Source organism: Tachypleus tridentatus, chromosome 8 (genome assembly GCF_004210375.1).
Source record: "Tachypleus tridentatus isolate NWPU-2018 chromosome 8, ASM421037v1, whole genome shotgun sequence".
Taxonomy (NCBI): Eukaryota; Metazoa; Arthropoda; class Merostomata; order Xiphosura; family Limulidae; genus Tachypleus; species Tachypleus tridentatus.
The window spans coordinates 40,285,376-40,304,921 of NC_134832.1; the positions used below are offsets into that span (position 1 = coordinate 40,285,376).

General features: G+C 32.1%; 1 protein-coding gene across 32 annotated transcripts in view; it reads left to right on the forward strand.

Moving 5' to 3' along the window:
* LOC143222229 (uncharacterized) overlaps nt 1-19,546 on the forward strand; it is a 186,855-nt gene that overhangs the window by 82,468 nt on the left and 84,841 nt on the right. For 25 of the 32 annotated variants that reach the window (XM_076448420.1, XM_076448421.1, XM_076448414.1 and 22 more), the window contains one exon: nt 16,102-16,149. The exons of the other annotated variants lie outside the window; for them this stretch is intronic. In XM_076448420.1, the coding sequence (XP_076304535.1) occupies nt 16,102-16,149 (48 nt within the window). The remainder of the gene's footprint in view (nt 1-16,101; nt 16,150-19,546) is intronic. 32 annotated transcript variants of the gene reach the window in all.

Consider the following 19,546-nt stretch of genomic DNA (forward strand, 5'->3'; position numbering starts at 1 on the left):
TTATACTAATATTACGTGACTACCTTAAAGTTTTAAGAACTGCTTTTTACTGGACACATGTATTAACTCATGGGATAGTCATGGCATATGACGTAATTATATTACATAACTACAAATACTTGAACAAGGGCACTGTGTCGAAACCTTATAAGCTCTGATATTTTGAAATAAAAATATGGACAAGCAAAATGTCCTCTGCCAAGACTTGAACAGCTCATACGAAAATCTTGCTTTACGTCAACTGTAAATTGTCTAACTCTAATAAATAAGTCTATTTTCATTTTGTATATTATTTTTTGAAGGAATAAACGAAAACATTTATTTCTTTTATTTTTATGGAACTGAATATAGCTAATTATATTGGCTAATATCCTTATGCACCTAAATTCAAAGTCAGTACTTAAGTGTCTATACTGGCTGTTATCCTTCATACAGCTATTTTCTGAGACTATTTAACTGTTTGTTTCAGCTTTATACACTCCTATTCTAGGGTAGTATTCAACTATATGTGTTGGCTATTATCCTTTATACAATTATTTTCTAGGACTGTAATTAGTTGTTTGTTCTGGCTTTTGTCCTTAATGTACCTCTTTTCTAGGACACTATTTAACTGTATGTTTTGGATATTATCCTTATACACCTATTTTCTGGAGCTGTAGTTTGTCGTTTTGTTTTTCTGAGCTAACAACACTTGCGTTATCTGGAACTGGGTCTATTTGCCATTTCTTGGCTACAACGTTTTTGCTCTCCGGATCTGGGTCTATTTATCTGCCTGGGTCTATTTGTTTTTTTTTTTTTTCAGGATATAACATTAGTCTATATATTTTTTGTATCTGAATCTATTTATCATTCTTGGCTACAACATTTCAGTTCTCTGAATCTATATGTATATATATCTGTCTGGGCTACAAAATTTAGGTTCTTCGTATCTGGGTTTATTTGTCTGTTTGGAATAGAATATTTGTTTTTAAGCTCTTTGAATCAGAGTTTCTTTGTTCATCCGGGCTGAAACATTTGTTTTTAGGTTTTCTGGTTCTGGGTCTAGTTTCCTATCTGAACTACAACATATGTTTGCAGGCTTCTAGATCTACTTTAGACATTTTTTATTCTGTTTACAACGTTCGTTTTTTTTTTTGCATCCTGATTTTATTGGTTAGTTTTAAATATTTTGGACCTGGATCTAGATTTAGCTATCTGTTGATGCCATAACATTTTTATACATTTTATGGATGTGGATCTAGTTCTTCTTGGGTTATAAGAACTAATTAATTACTGGATGTAACTGGTTTTGAACCTAATTTGTGTTTAATATTTGTGTTTTTGTCCATTTATGCTATCTGAACGATATTAATAGTAACCAGATGGTCATTAATATTCAGGAATCAATAATTTTTATACAGTTCGTTAACAAATGATTTCTTGAACGAATGAAGCCATCGAATGACCATTCATAGAAACACTTTACTAATGATGAAAGACATCGTATGATCGTGTTTTTTGCTAGTTTTTTTATTATTTATTTTTAAATATATTATGTCTTCTTTCTCTGCAATCAAGATAGCTTGGCTTTTAGAAGACTTTCGTTCGTGGCAACTGTCCAAAAGTATAATTGGTCGGTTGTGTTCATTAAAAGTCAAAGGCCATACTGGAATGGAGACCCATAATTTTAAACTCAGTGTCGTGTCTCCAGATTGTCTGATACATTTTCATTATTTATTTTAGTTGTTTGGCTAACAGTTATTATTTGAAGAAATACTACTCTTACATCGCATGATAAATATTATTCTTACTTTTAAATCTTTATATAGTGAAGCAAGCTTGCTGTATTATCTAGTTTTGTTTTGGATTAGCGTCGTAAGGGATGAGTAACGTTTTCTTCAGAGCATACGTACTAAGGTTTTGTTTGGAACAAGAAAATTAGATCACATTCCATTTTGAGTTACTATCTTGTCAACAGTGTTAACGAACATCTCATTTAATTATGACAAAACAGCATTTAACTGTCTTGTCAAGTGAAGTATTTTTATAGTTTTTCCATGATTATAGTAATTTCTCTTTATGTGACACATAAAACGCTAATCTCAGAACGATAACCATGTTTTACATAGATATGCATACATATTTTTGCAGTATGTCACATTTAATATACTTACATATTGTTAACTCCTTTTAAACTAACACATGTATGGTTTCAAGCATTTTCAGATCACGGTATCATTCGTTTCTGCTTGCTCGGAACAAGCTACCTATATTAACGAAATAATGACCAAATAATATATTTTAATATATCGTTTTCATTACATGTGTGTAAAACATAGTTACTCTCTGATCATGATAAAACCTAATATGAAACGTTTCATTGTTATAATGCATTGATATCAGCTTCTTATATTAAACAACTGTTTAATATAATTATTTCAACATACATGACTGTGGAATAGCGTTTCAATGTGACACGTGAATAGTGTGAAACATTATCTTACTCTATGAGTGCGATATAACCTTTCAAAGTTCCAAAGTATTATCAGAGGAAGAAAACAGTTTCTTATGTTGCTGAAATTTATGTAAAAGTCATTCCTTTCAATGTGATACATAAATAATTTGTTTTTATTTAAGTGCAGAGCTGCACGATGTACTATTTACGCTGTGTCTACCACAGATATTGAATCCTGAGTATTAGAATTATTACCTTTCGAGCTGAGCCACCGACAGATTGTATGTATAATGGTGTATCTATTTGAGATAAATTCAGTGTGAAATAGATAATCCTAAAAAAAATTGTGGTTACATCTTTATATCAGTTTATTACTTTCAAATATATGATACAATTGTGTCATTGTGAAATGTGCATGGCTTAACACATTGTTAGGTTACACAGTTTTTGTCTGTCTATGATACAAACTTTGGTAAGTTAATACATTAGAGTTACTTATGCTTTTACCAACCACTTTAAATAAGTCTGTCATTTTCACAAATGCTTAGTTTAAATTACCTTTAAATGGGCATCACACACACACATATACGCACTTTTATATATATTTCAAAATTTACAGGCATCTCCTTCGTAGAGTACATCTATCTATTTGTATTTTTTTTCAATATCACGTATAATAAGATATGAATGTATCGTTGATTCCAGAAATCAATTTTTTAAATTGTTGCCATTTGTTTCTAACATTCAATGAAAAATATGCAGGGCTTATACAAAGCATTTTCATGTTATTTAAGAAGTACTAATTGATCATGACAAAACCTTTTACTGCGACAAACATATGTTTTCAAATATTGTTAGATTACATGATTATTGTCTCCTTATTACAGATTGTTCAGTGCTAGAAATGTATAGTTTTAAATAATGCTAGATTACATGGTTATTGTTTCCTTATTACAGATTGTTCAGTGATTAAAATGTATGGTTTGAAATACGGTTAGTCTACATGGTTACTGTCTTCTTATCACAGACCGTTCATTGCTACAAATGTATGGTTTCAATTATTATTCGATGACGTGATTATTGTGTCGTTATAACAAAACGTTTCAACGACCTACAGATACAATTTAAAACATGTTCAGTTATTGATCACCAATACTTATTAAACTCTCTGAACCTGGTATTCTAGTAACAAACAGTTCCAGTTCTTCTTTCTCTATTATGGATTTATGAACACTGTAAAACCCAACTTTCCAGTATCAAACAGTTCTCGTTCTTCTATCTCTGATGCTAACTACATCTGTCGCAAATTGTTCGGTTTTATAACTTCCTTATAGGCTTGTGTGCACTCTAAAACATACATTTCTGAGACAAAAAATCTAATTTCCGTCTTTATTATATCCTTATGTATACTGGAAACTGATATTTTAGTAACAAATAATATTTTCACATTTGTTGTAAAGTTATGTACTTTGGTGAAATGATATTTATTCCATCTTTGTTATGGAGTTATGAACGCACGAAACACTTCTGTAACAAGCCTTTGTTATATTATCTATACTGTGAACGTATTTACGCTATTAAACAAGTCTTTGTAATATGGTCTATACTGTGAACGAATTTACGTTGTTAAACAAGTCTTTCTGTAAGAAAATACTCTTTCTTTATGGTTTTTTTCCCATTACAAACCTTTAGTTCAAAGCTCTGTCATCTCTTGACCAATTCGAGATCTAATTACAGTTTTGGATTCAAACTTTCTCGAATGGTGTATTTGACCGCGCCCAAGGCTTCATAAGTTAATTTGCTCTGACCGTGCCTAAAATAATTTCAGTTTAAGATAGCTTGGTTGAGATCCTGATGAGTAAAAAAATTGAATCGAGTATACGTGCATACCACTCTTGGTACTGCTGGTACTCAAAAATATAGCTATTAAAATGAAAAAAAAAATCAGAGATTAATTTACTCTAATCCTGCTTAAAAGAATTTCATTGCCGTGGCTTTTGAGGATTCTCTCTTGTTAGTTTATCTGTTTGTTTCAGATATTCGAGAAAAGCAACACTAGGATTATCTACGCTAGGAGTATCTAATTTTGAACTGATAGACTGAACAGAAAAAATAGTTAGCATTATTCACAATCAGCTCTTGGGCTCCCAAACTCGAATAGTTGGATTTCACTTCGCTCATTTGATGTACCCACGGCCTCAAAATGGAGAGCGCGATTTTGTATCAACGAGATGAGAACCATAGACCCAAAAGTTCACACTCTAGTATACTAGCCACAAGACGACGCCTGACCCTACGTATCAGTAAAAATAATTCTTTCGTCTGTGTTGTGAATTTAAAAACCTCATGCTAATCTTAATAGAAACCGAGTTTTGATACCCGTGGTGGGCATAGCACACCTTTGTGTAGCTTTGTGCTTAAAAACACGTACTCTTCCTTTCTCCTTATAACAAACCATCAAATCATCTCAATTTTTATCTTTATTGTTGACTTAAGTATACTCTGAAACCACAATTTCTGCAACAATTTGTCCATTTTATCCTGTTTTTTATTAACTTACGTATGCTGTGAAACAGGCGTATTCCTAACAAACGTTTGCGCCTCTTATTTTTTTATTGCGCACTTAATGTACGCTGTAAAACTGACACACCTTTTTGTTTGCTTTCCTTTTGTTTTGTACATATTCTCTCTCTCTCTCTCTCTTGTAATTCCTGATAACATTTGTATACCTTTTCGCTATATTAGGACTAACTACTCCTGCTTCTCTGTACTTATCCATGTTTCTACCAGTCTTCTAAATCATTGATGCGTACGTTTCTTTCAGTTTTTTCCAATAAAAGGTCTGGAACAGTTGGGAATCAGGGAGTTAGATAGAGCTGTAAACATAGTGAGCCTGACGAACAAGTAAACACGTACAGAGAACTTGATTAGGGATCTTGGGCTCCTTTTGACGACCCGTTAGTTATACTGAGTTTGTTGCACTAGTTTTCTGACACAAATGCAGTTGTTATAGGAGCATTTAAGAGAATAAGATGGTCTATTTAAGTTGAACTTAACCCAACGAAAAATTTTACTTGTTAAGCTCTTTATGTTGAATACTGGATAATGTTTTATTAGTATGCCTTTACTTAAATAAAGAACTTTCATAACGTTCGCACTCAGTGTAGATAAACTTAGTACAGTGTAATTGACTTATTCCTTATAACACCAACCAATTTTGGGAAGCAAAACTTTTCTAAAATAAATCAGATTGTTCTTATACTTACAAATGTTCAGAAGAATTTGTTTTCGATTTTGTAATAAATATTTTGAAACTCGACCGTGATACTATTTTCAGTTTTTATTGTGAGGTTTTCTTTCTTTTTTAAAACCCACACGTATAAATTGTATAAAACGCTTAACAAACGTAAACAAGTGAGTTTTTCATAAAATATACTGAACAAATAAATGTTAAATTACATTCCAAGTTAACATTGCAATTAAACGTGTAGTTTGTACTAAAATGACTAAAAATTACGATTAAGACAAAAAATGTTATGTTTATACTTTTTATGAACTATAGCATTTTTAAAATGTAATCTAACCTTTTATCTCTGAAAGAGTAAAACGATTTATTTAAAACGTATTTTTGAAGAAAAGTCAATAGTTTTAATTCTTTTTAAAGAAAATCTCAACGATCGTGATAAAAGTACCGTAGAAGAGTAACTTCGCGTTGCTCAACCGGAAGAATTTCTTTCTTCAGGCGCTAGGTGTGTAGTGTTGACTTAATCTCGAAATTTATCACTAGGCCTAACGTTGGTAAATCGTCGCCATTGATTGGATTGGCCAGAAACCGTTTTGTATGCGACGCTTAGTGCGTGGTATGGCAGCGTTGATTACTTCCCAGTTGGTTGTGTCTACGACCAAATACAGTTAAGTCATCCATGTGGCCAAGTTTGATGGTTCTCTGTGTGTGCAGTGAATCTATTCACAGTCAAGTCCACGTTACTCTTGGTGCTCCCAACCGAAAATTATACACAAACAGTAGTCACTTAATTTATCTGTATTAAGGCCTTAGTTAACCCCAGGAAAATTGAACTAAAGGGAAGGGATTTAAGGAAAAGAAAAAGAAAGCCTTTCAGGTCATTGACATAGGGAAGGAGAAAAACAGATGAATACTTGATATCCTTCAAAGGAGTTCACAGTTAAACCACTGAGCTCAGAAAACTGTAAAGTGAAAGTTGAAATGTAAATATAATTTTAATAAACATTCTCAAATACCCGTCATATATATATATATTGTACCATCTGGTGTTTATATACCGAATATATAGCAATGCACAGCTTTCCTAACGTGTATCATAATATTTACTTTTTACCAAACGTACAGTGCATTTAAAATGACATTAAGTTTTCATAAGAATGTTTGCAGTAATCTAAATACATAATGATATTCATTCTCCACAATGTATTATTAAGATTTACTATGAACTTTATTTATTTTTTTATGTGCAACAGTAATCAGCAGTCACCAAATATATTGTACTATTTAGCGTTCGCCAGATTTACAGCAATATTTAGTCTTGTCCAAAAAACACAACAGTCTTCACCACATATTTATCAAATGCGTAGACCTGGGGTACTTGGTAGTTCAGGGCTACAACATTAATATAATTATTCGTATTATTCAATTAATCAACTTCTACTGTAGTAATTAAACTTAATATCTGATAAATTAATACAGCTTTAATACACTAAGTCTTTACCTAACGTTCGGTTAGATTTAATCTCTATTAAACATCCAGTAATATTCAGCTTAACCATAATATCCATTATCATTCAGTATTTACTAAACACCAGTTAAAAATTAAACCTTCATAAATCACCCAGAAACATTCAAATTTTCAGTGTTCAACAAATAACCAGCATTTTCATGTCTTCATCAATCATACAGCAATATTCAAATATTTAGTGTATATCAATAACCAGTATTTTCAAGTCTTCATCCAGTAATATTCAGGTTAATCAAATAAAGAGTATTTTTAAGTTTTCTTCAATCTTCCAATCCAATTCAACAATTTAGTGTGTTTTACTAACCAACTTTTTAAATTTGTTTCGAAACTATAGCAATACACAAGTAATACGAGCAATTAATATACCAAGCAATGGTATTTTTAGACTGTTTGAAATGTTCATCTTATTTAACTAATATTAGTAGTTAAACTAATGATGTTGACAATCTTTAAGGTAGGCGTGAGTTTAACACGAGTGTCGAATACCACTTGAATTGTTAACCCCAAAAATTATCGTCAATGTTGTCATGTTTATAATGGGCAGTTAAAAGTTATGTGACTGGACTGCATATGCGTGAGAGACTGAATTATAAAAAATGGATAAATTTTAGTCTTACACTATTGCAAGACACATAATTCAGTGTCACATAATTTTAGATTTAAACCGCAAGAAACATAGATGAAATATTAATCATTAATCACCATGTGCCGATAAGCTGGACATTAAAATTCGAAGCGAAATCAACATGAGTAGATTGTTTTACAGGAATACTAAGTAACCTTGAGAGAAAATGATTAAATACTCTCTTAAATCGTTTTCAGAGGAAAATTAGGTAATTTTAAATGAAGATGGGACAACCTTTAGAATGAAATTTGAATAATTTAACGAAAACAAGAAAAATACAATCTTACAACGTAAAAGGAAACTACCCGGGAGAGGAAGATAAATTTAAGTTATGAAGAAAAAAAGGAACAGCGGGTGAGATATATTAAGAAAAGAAAGCGAAAGAGCTAACAAAGTAAAGTTAAATAACTTTATAAAGAAAACGTAAAAATAAATTGAAGGAAGCTAGGGTAAATATGAGTGAATATAAAATGATGTAACCAAAATATTTAGGACAATCTTATGAAGGTAAGTTGTATAATTTAAAGGTTTCACAACGTAAAGTAGATTATATATGTAAAATCGGCTGGTATGGGTAGAAAGCAGTCAGCTTTTACACCACAAAAGAAACTGGATAGATTAAACAATAAAGAAATATTTTAAAAATGGATTTATATTAAGAAGACTTTACTCACCAAAGACATTTGGGTAAATCAGTCAATTAAGAAATATTTTAAATGGATTTAATACCCAGAAGATAATAGTTATTTTTAAACTGAACTTTACGAATTCCTCTATTTGAAGAATGTCAATGTCACATTTTCTGGGTACCACACCCCTTGATCCATGTAGAATTAGCATTTTCATCTTTCGTATATATTACAATCCTACAGGTAACCTATGCTTCTTCTGCCTGTGTTAAATAATAGATTTTATGACATTCAGTGATTTTACTTTAACTACACTTTTTTTTCATATTCAGTATTAAGTATATGTACAGTTATTTTAAGACTTTTATGATTTATATAGCACAAAGTTAACGTACTATTGACCTTAAGTTCCTTTATAATGGCTTTCAGTGTTGAATACATGTCCAGGTTAAGATAAGTACAGCTTTTAAGTTTTTAAGTATTATTTAGTTTAATTATACTTGTGATAATATTCGACTTCAACATGTGCAGTTTACTTCAAAAACTGGCATTTAGTGTTAAGCATTGTATATACGTTTACAATAGCATATTTTGTTTCATGATGATTTTGATAGTGTTCAGTAATGAGTACACGTACAATACGTATTGCTTCTTGTCAAATGTGACGCTTTAGCTATATATGTATGGGTGTTAATCTTGTGGAGAAGACCAGCCATAAAACTCGGAGAGAGAAAACTTAACAAAACCTTCTGATGATCGCTTCGATATGTTTGTTTAATACAAAAACCATTACATTGAACATGTTCTCCGTAATTATTATACTCCTTGTTGCTTAAGAAATTAGTGTTTTTTTTACCTGTCTGAATATTTAGTTATAGTGAGTAAAGTATGGTTTTTGATAAACTCCTGTTTGGAGTTTATCGAAATTTCAACAGATGACAATCTGTACTCCAAACCCTAGCCTTTACGAGCTTACCATAATAAACCCAGGTCTTTGAAATTCGAGTTGTGGCCTTCCTTTTTGATGTTATTATTTGTCAGAGTTCGAGGGCTGAAATAGTGTGTGTATATCATGTATTGGACCATGTAACGTATATTGTCTACAAACATGCTGTCCTAAGTTCCTAGCAAGTCACGTTAGAGATTAGATGAGTGGAAGTGACAAAACAACATTTCCTCTCACTCACAAGCTGTAACACTGGTAATGGAAAACCTGATCTCGGTAATGGGAACAAATTCTCGTCGCTGTTTTTGTACTTCTGCGTTAGTTATATACTCACAAACTGCTCATACATATTTCAAATTAGTTTATTAGTAAATAGCGTGTACAAGACTTAGCCGTCGTTCATCTCGACCCCATATACTTACTAGACGCTTGAAGATTATGTTTTTTTTAAGTGAACTGTCCGTTGTGAATATAATAAAATTGATTATTGTTTTTTTCAACAAAACTTGCTATAAATGTTACTAATTTTACTTAAACGTAGGCTAGGTTAAAGTACACGAATGTGGCCGACTTAGAATAAGATTTATTCATTGGAAGTATGAAAAAAACCTGTTACAGGCGTAATACATTGTAAAACGTTTGGTCCAAGAGAAATGAAGGTATAGCTAAGGATTTAATCACACTGGTGTAATCCAACAAGAGTATTGATTCAACACCTGGGGTTCAGCTCCGTATCATTTTCTGCATATACTTGATCATCATCAATTAAACTTCTTAAGCAAGTAGTTTGATTCGTTGTTAAGAAAGAAATTATGAACTCTGTAGGTAATAAAAATGTGCTAGAAACCTTGATTTTTTTCATGCTAAAACAATGAGTTATGATCTACTATTTTAGTAGAACACAATACTCAATGACGTCCAATATTTGACTCTGGTGTAACATTATCATACCCAGTGTTCTTAGTAGTGTTAGTAACGTTTCATGAAATGTTTTTTTTCCTTACGTTTTGTAGTTTCCTTCAATTTAATCAACAGTTTTTCATGAAGTACTCTTATCTTGTATAACTTTCATGAAATGTCTTTTTTCTCAGTAATCTTTGGAATCTTTCTCTTCTAAATATTTTCTTGTGTTAATTTCTCCATGTTTGCAATTTTCCTGCTTTCTCGTTATCATTTCTAAAAAGAAAACGTATGAAAACATACTTTCATATTAATGTTATGTTATGTTAATATACGTTCCTTGCAAATATTAACATATAAATTAATGTTGAGTGTTAAAAACTATAAAAGTTACTCGTAGAAAACTATCGTGACGCCATCTCACTTCAGAGTGGGTGTCTTCATGAACAAGAGCCCTATCATCCAAGGACAGCGGTGATCTCATGGTGGGAGGGTCTATCCTACTCTATTTTGTTTTTTAATGGCTATAAAATTGGATTTGTCAAGACTGAAAAATTATTAAAAATAACTTTGTAGTACCTTACTTTACAGCACTTTCAGAGAAACTTAAGTGAGTGTTTGATATAATAAAATATGAATTTTCTTAAAGGAGTCAGAAGAAATTAGTTGAGAAAATTTTACATTTTTTGTTCAAACACCTATGGAGAATAACATATTTGTTTCATCATTCGGTATCTATTTAACAAACCATATTCTGAATTGAAAATAAATCCTATAGGGTCTGTTTAAGGTCTATATTTTTAATTATTGTGTGAAAAAATTAAAACACCCACATTGTCTGGGCGTTATCAAGACAAGAAAATGGGATGTGGATTCTTACATTTCGTATTATAACATTACACCTTAAATTACTACGTTACAACAACTCTATCGCATGTACAATTGCTTTAACCGAGCTACTTGACCTCTATAAATGAAGCCACGCCATCTTATCAGGTTCAATATTCATAATTTAGTAAACTTAGATGCTGGCTATTGAGATCGCTTAGCATTTGATCCTTTAATGCAACTAAGCTGTTTAAACGGTTACTAGTAAACGTAAGGGGTGTAACTCAGTATTTACTCCCGGCTAGTGGTTATTTAAGTAAACTTAAACACTTCCATCCAGCTTAAGTGTATGGTTACTTATCAAAGTGCTCTTAATTCATGTTTGCTTGTGCTATCTGCACACTTTTAAAGAACTGTATTGTGTTGTTTTTATTAGCCTGTAGATTGATACCGTAAACTCAGAAGTGATCTGTTTATAATTTGTTGGACCTTTTAAAAATAGGTTGTTTGTATAATTTAAAAAGTTTAGAAACATCTCTTAGTGAATACACCATAGGATATGTATCTACCAACTTTTCTATAGTAAATATCTTGTTTTTGTAACGTTGCAGGTGCATATTTTAAATATTTGAGTTTCAAGCACATTAGTTTAGTTTAAATCTAGAAAGTATTAGTCCCAAGAAACGAGTATACTTTTTGTAGGTATTTCAGTAGTAATGAAGCTTTCAAAATCAGAGCCATGTCATTCATAAACTTTACAACCTTTTGATATAAAGATCAAAACACTTTACGTTAAACTTGTAATTAAAGTAATCTGTTTGATGACAATATTGGGAAAGAAAAAATAAAGTGATAGTTTATAGGTACTTTATGATGACGAGAAACTCATTTGTATTGCAGAGACGGTTGGGGTGGGTACTAAAATTTTTAATTAAGATAAAGTACAGAACAACATTTCAGCCTTCTTAGGTCATCTTCAGGTTAACGAAGACAGTTTGAAACTGGTGTTGATGTTGTCTTCTTTCCGGTGGCTATTTTCGTTATTTTGTTGGTATTTTCTGTTTGTTTGGAAGTAAACACAAAGCTACACAATGGGCTATCTGTGCTCTGCTCACCACGGGTATCGAAACTTGGTTTCTAGCGGTATGAGTTCGTAGACATACCACTGTGCCACTGATGAGGGGGAGCGGTGTTTTCGGTCTGTGTAGAATGGAGCACTAGTCTTTTAGCTAGTTCTTCCAGACATGCTTTCATTTTGATGGATGGAATACTTCTTGGCGTTACTGCGAAGCTAAGTCCTTTGTTGAGCAGATGTATCTCTTCAGAGTTTAATTGTCAGTCGGATCTATTGATTATGAGATTGGTTGATGGTTCGTCGTGTTGGTATCTTTTCTGTTGTTGACACCTTACTTGAAATAGTTTTTTGTTGTGGCAGGTCTTTTTTTCTATGTCTTCTTTACTGTTGATTAGATTCATGTCGTGTTGCATGAGCCCTTATATTTCTGATTTAATGCAGCAGTTCCTTAGTTTTGTTAACATTTCACGAACATGTACAATGAACAATGGGATAATGTAAGTAAGTTGAGACATACTGGAGTTAAACAGATACACAGTACACAAAGAAACCCGACAGACTTACACATCACGAATGGTGAAGTAATTCATGATAACGAGAAACTCAAATTGTCTTTGTTAACCTGAATATGACCTAAGAAGCTCGAAATGTTGTTTTTGTATCCTATTTTAAATAAAGATTTTAATAAACATACCAACCGTCTCTGCAATACAGTTTGTAAGTAAGAAGGGGAAAGTTACTAGCTGTTTATCATTGGAAATAATTTAGTTTCAACAGTATTGTTTAATATAGGCATTTTTTTTTCGGTTCAATCAGTTATGCTTGTGTGGAAAGAATTATAAAGAAAGTAGAAGCAAATGGTGTAAAACGCAAATCCTCAGTCGTATATAAAAGTACATTTTATGCGGAATTTTTTATTTTATAATAAAAAAGAGATGCTTAAACTAAATTAATTCAAATATGTATACATGAAATACAGAATTAGTAACGAAGACAAATAGTCTAACTATGTTCTAACAAGCCTGTGATACATAAAACACTATATTGCAAGTAAGGAGACATTTTAATCTCTTCAAACGTGTGCATACATTTGTTAGTATGTATACAGTGGTGTTAATCCAAACGTATTCAAAGAAGCGTGTGCATGCATAAAATACCATATAAAAAGAAACAAGTGAACTAAGCACGAGCCACACTAAAGTTCATTTACTCCTGCAACTGATAAGAAAGTTCATAAGTCGAACATGACTCAGAGAATAAAAAGAAAAGTCAACAGTTGGAGTGTGGAGGCAGACGGTTAGTTGGGAAGGTCCTTCTGACCTGATATTTCACATGGTTATTCATACGAGCTGTTTCAGTCGTAGTTTTGATAAAACAAGCTGTGTGTGAGTGTGGGTGCTAGGTAGCACCACTGTCTGTTAAAATATATGTGTGTATGTGTAATATTTAAGTTGTTAGGAAAGGAATGTGATAGAAATATAGTATAAAATAAGCATTCTTCTGTAATTCCGTCAAGTTTCCTTCCCTTTAATTTCAGTTCCCAGTTTTAAACAGTAATATAGCTTCGTATCATCATGTTAATATATTAGTACTGAGCGACTGTCACTCAACGCTGAAGTAGCTTATCGTTATACAATCAGATGATACTTTTTGATTCTCAGCGCTAAGTTAGCTTTTACCGTATCTGTCCCCAACGATCTCGCTCAACGCCAAAATAGCCTTTTATCTTCCTGCGATATCATATCCCCTATCACTCAACTAGTACCACAGTTAAGGATAGGCAAACAGGCGGCTGGCTGCCCACGGCGTCAACTTTTCGGGGTTACAAAGTGAGTAGGGGCTCAGCCATAATTTATACCAAGGGCGCCAATTAAAGTAGCTCCAGCTCTACATACAACTGAAAAATGCTTATTCATTATTGCTAAGTAGCATACCTTCATACAGTGGTGCTACACAACTGTTGCTTAACAGTGAAATAAATGATCAGCCATATAATAGTATTCTATGACGACTTGGCCTGAGAAAAGTCACCGTAAAAATAGTAATGTTAAGAAACAGTTTCTTAGTTCTATCCCTTCGATGTCTATTTGATTTTTTTGGAGTGACAAACTATGGATATTATTAATCATCATGGCACATTTCTTCTAAGACTGTCGTTGTTCTTGCACTTAATGCGATTTGAAGACATTCATAAAAATCAAATTGTGATAGTAGTAAATGATATATCCACAAAAAACGACAACAAAAAACGCACTGGTGTTTATTTTTTACCACATATTTAGAATGTAACAGGAAGTTTCACAAATTCTGGAAATTTATCAGAACGTGTTACCTACTGATTTTGTATTTTTGTCCATTCTTCTAGTGCAGAAAGTTTTAAAAAGGCTCGTTAATTTGTAAGAAAACATACTTTAGTGTTAACAGGCGGTAGTGTAACGGCTGTTAATCAGAAACATAAACACGTAAGAACCATCTGCAATAAATTCATTCAGCTTTAACTTTCTCCACAATTAGAGGTTAGCGTCTGTCGAACTTGAAATATTTTGTTACCATTGCTACTGGATTTTAAATCTCTTAGCCTAAATTGTTTTTTCATCGTAAATACAAAGGAATCGGAAAATACGTGATAGCAACCGAGTGGATGTGAGGCAGAGGAGAACGTGTTAAGCGGAATAATTGACTGAGAAATGAAGTAGGAAAGTTTATTTGTTTTGAATTTCGCGCAAAGGGATATCTACGCTAGCCATCCCTAATTTAGCAGTGTAAGACAGCTAGTCATCACCACCCACCGCCAGCTCTTGGGCTACTCTTTTACCAACAAATAGTGAGATTGACCGTCACATTATAATGCCCCCACGGCTGAAAGGGCGAGCATGTTTGGTGTGACGGGAATTCGAACCCGCGGCCATCAGATTACGAGTCGAGTGCCTTAACCACCTGGCCATGCCGAGCTAGTAGGAAAGTTTGTCTCATTGAGAACATAGTGTATACGTATCTTAACATCTATCTTTCAACTCTTCCTGTGATAAGAAAATACCATAGAAATACAAAATATTACTATACAGGTTTTAACATCTTTGACATATAGCTTCGTTTGTAATCTGAAATAATACTTTTGTAGTTTAATTTTTACTATTGCTAAAGTTTTATACCATTTTATTTCCATCCAAAAAACAGTGACTTCATACCAACCCTTCCCAAGTACCAGTAATGTTTTTATTTATGTTTTGTTTCTAGGAAGTAACACAAAGTTAGAACATCTAATTATATCGCAAATGTATCAGGCCGTTAAATGATTTAACTTATTATCACTGTATGGCTACACAACTAATCACTGTATGGCCACACAATTAAATTCGTGTAAATAATGGTGAAGGCTAAATAAGTTTAAATTCATTTTTCTGAAAAACTATTTTACCTTCTTTTTTTTTTTCTCCAAGTACAAACTTTTAGCTCATAGCTCCATCATCTCTTGACCGATTTGAGAACTAGTTACAGTGTTACAGTTACAGTGCACTCAGAAGGTCAAACCCTTTCGATTGATGTATTTGATCATGCCCAAAGTCTCATAGATGAATTTACTCTAGTCCTGCCTAACATAATTTCAAGTAACGCGGTACTGAATATTTCCTCTTGCTCTTATAAACGGATTTAATTCTGTCGTCACATTTTCTTTTATATTCTTAAAACATCCACTTTCAGTTAGGATAATCACTACGGAATCGTTATTATTAGAATCTCCATTATTGCTGTTGTTATTCAGAGTAAAAATCTTCAACATTTCTAAAAGTTCAAGTAGTTTGGGTCTAGAAAGTGTTGGCAATATGTATGTAGCTGCTAGTTTATAAAATGTTAATTAACAAAAATGAAAAACAAAAATATTGTATTCCAGGATATCGGCAGTGGAGGCTACAATAATTATCATGAAGACTCAGAGCTGGTGAGTTATAAATCCATATAATTTATTGTGGTCTCAATGTAAAAAATTATCAAATTCTTTATCTCTCTTTAAAGTTGTCAGTTTGATTTATAGCTATTGTGAGTTAGCCATAAAAAGTAATATTGAGACATTGTACTTTCCTAGTATTAATTACTGTAAATTGTTAAAGAAAGTATCTACAGAAATCAAATACTTAATCTAGTATAAAACGTGTGCTTATAGTCTGTCAAATTTATTTTCATCATCTCTGATGACATTAGATCCAAAGCACAAAAATATTGAGGTTATCTACTTGTTTTCATGCCGAAAGAAAATTCATCATTTTTCTTTGCTCCAAATGTGATATAATACACCACTTACACCTAATTCTTTTTAATTTAATATTTCACTTTTTAGGCCAAACTTTATTTATGTTTTTTCGTAAAGATTTATTCTCAAACTGTAATTCAAAATACCAGCTCTCATTCCTGATCATCGCCTCTCATCAGTAGCTTAACAGTAGCTAGTTCAATGAGAAAAACTTCCATTTAACTTCAGAAAAATAAAAATAAATAAAAAGTGGTTTCTGAGATGAAATACTCAATTCAAAGCTTGTACAAACAAACAAATTTCGTTATGTTACTTTGTTTATAGACAAAGTGAAATCGGAAATTATTATCAATCTCTACGAATACAAGTGTACAGATTTCATTTTAATCTCAAGGCTTTCATGCTGTTTGTTTGTTATTAAACATAAAGCTATACAATGGGCTATCCGTGCTGTACCCACCGTTGGTATTCAAACCAATTTGGGGGGTTATAAGCCCTCAGATTTACGGCTGAGCTCCCGGGAGGAGGAAAGCTTTCATTTCTTATCTTTATGCCTACTGTCAATGTAGACGATTAGTCTAAATTAAAAAAAAAACACACTTGGTAGTTTTTAATCTAACCACGGGCGCAAATACTTATCTTATTGAATCGATAAAATCTACGTCTCCCAACAAATTTGCTCCACAGGTCTACTTTTGCCACTGAATCCAATTTCATGCTGTTCGAGAGTGAAAGGTTATTCATGATTATGGTTGAATATATATCGTGTTATCGACTTCTCAGAATGATACGACTCAAAAGTGCTATTTTGACAGGTTATATTTATGTTTTTAAATGCCTTATTTGTTCGAATAATTAGTATATCTAATTTACTAATACAAGAGGTGTCCCGAAAAATATGTGCTGTTTATTAAGAACAGAGACGTTTCATCTGAATTATGTTTTTAAAAAAATAGTGTCATTTTTAGAATTGAAACAAAAAATAGGCATTTTTAGTAAGCTATTTTTAGCATGAAAGCTTGTTTAAAGAGTGCGTGTTTTTATATCAAAGAAACAGGTTGACTTCTAAAAACTGATGAAATTATATATAGAGAGGTTTTTCAGTTTTTGAACACAATTAAAAACCAGGCTGTACAACTGAATAATTCGTTATTTAAATTGCCGGTTTTGTACATAAATCTTAAAAATAAAGCCAGTAAAATTAAATACTTTATCCCCAACTGAATAAGTGCTAATGACATCTTTTTTCTCTCTGTATAAATATAAATTGGACTATTACAAGTCTTCAAGAATATTCATATGGTTTTTACGTTCAAAACGTGCTAGTTATGCTTTCATTTTAGCTTGAGCTTATTATAATAATTTAACTTCAGGAGTTTACAGTAATATTCAAAGTAATATTCATTCTTTATAAGAATACAAACACATAATTACATATATATAGTTACATTCAACCTTCACAGAGTTTATAGTAAAGTCTAAAGTATTTTGTTGTCTTTTAAAATGTGTAGAGCATACTGAAAGGATTTATGCATTTTGATTTGCCTTTGCGGCGTTTTCTCTATCTTTATTATCAGAAAGTTTGAAATAATATTCATTCTTCGTAAGATTATATGTACATACGGTAACATAAAGTCATCATAAGGTTTACAGTAACTTAAGTAAATAATAACATGTAGTCTTCATTAATGCCCAGCATTATTGACTATTCCTAACAGTTACTATGTAAATGTAAGATTTTAATGTGTTACTTTTGTATACAACGTTAATATAATAATGTCCTTAATCAACTTCTACCATAGTAACTAAATATAATATCTGAATAATTAATGCAGCCTAATACACATTATCAATCTTCACTGAACACTTATTTAAATTTCGCCTTTATGAAACATCCGGTAATACTCAGTTCTCGTTTAATAACCCATTATTATTCAGTTTTATCATATATCTGATAAAATAGTATTTTCAGAGGTTTTGAAATATCCATCTTATTTAAGGACTGAAAGATAAAAGTAATGACCACAGTCCTTTGACTGGGCGTGAATTTGACAAGAGTATTGAATACCACTTCAATTATTAAGTATTATTATCTAATTCTTGATAATTCCTAAAAGCCTAGATAAAGAATGTAATGTTAAAAATATAATAGACCTTATACAGATGTGACTAGTTTACTTAATTATAATCATGATTATAATTTTCAGTTCGGAAAAGGCGTTCACACCATAACAATGTAACCCTTTTTCTTTATTTTGTTATTAAATTCTTAATGACCTTATTAAATACTAAATACATACCCTGCTCTGTGGAAAGTAGTAATGGATATCTAATAAAGGAATTTATTATTTCTAGAGGGATAAGACAGGAATACCTTTTATTTGCATTACTGTATGTTCTCTGTTCGGAACCTTTCAGAGAAGCCTTGGTACATAACCCACAAATTCGAGGTATTTCTCTCAAATACAATAATATCTGTTCGACTTCGCTGATGATACTCAGATAACAGTGTCTGACGTTGACTCTCGTATTGCCATACAAGAGACGTGTAACGATTATGAACGGGCATCTGGTAGCAAAGTAAACTGGGAAAAAAGTAAAGGTATGTGGTTGGGCTCATTAGCTGATAACCAGGAATTAAAAATGGGTAAATTGACTATTGGTAATGGCCCTTTAAAAATTTTGGGTATTCAGTTCCATACAAATGCGGCAGAAATGCATGATCTGAACTGGGAAGTATTGTGTCAGAGAATAACACGCATATTGATTGCTTGGAGATATCGGAGTCTCATTGAAAGGAAAAGTTATGATTGTGAACTCGTTAGCTTCCAGTACTATTTGGTATTATCTGATGGTCTTGCCGATGGAAAACAGGATTTATCTGACAATTAGACATGATAATTTACGGTTTATATGGGATGGTGGAGTACATAAAGTGCGTTATGAAATTTTGGTATCTTCGAAAGACAAAGGTGGTCTCAATTTAACAGACGTCAAGATGAAAAAGGCGGCGTTTAGGTTAAAATGGTTCTTCAGATTATAACACATTTCCATCTCTGTTTATCTTCTTTGCCCATCTTTTAGGCAA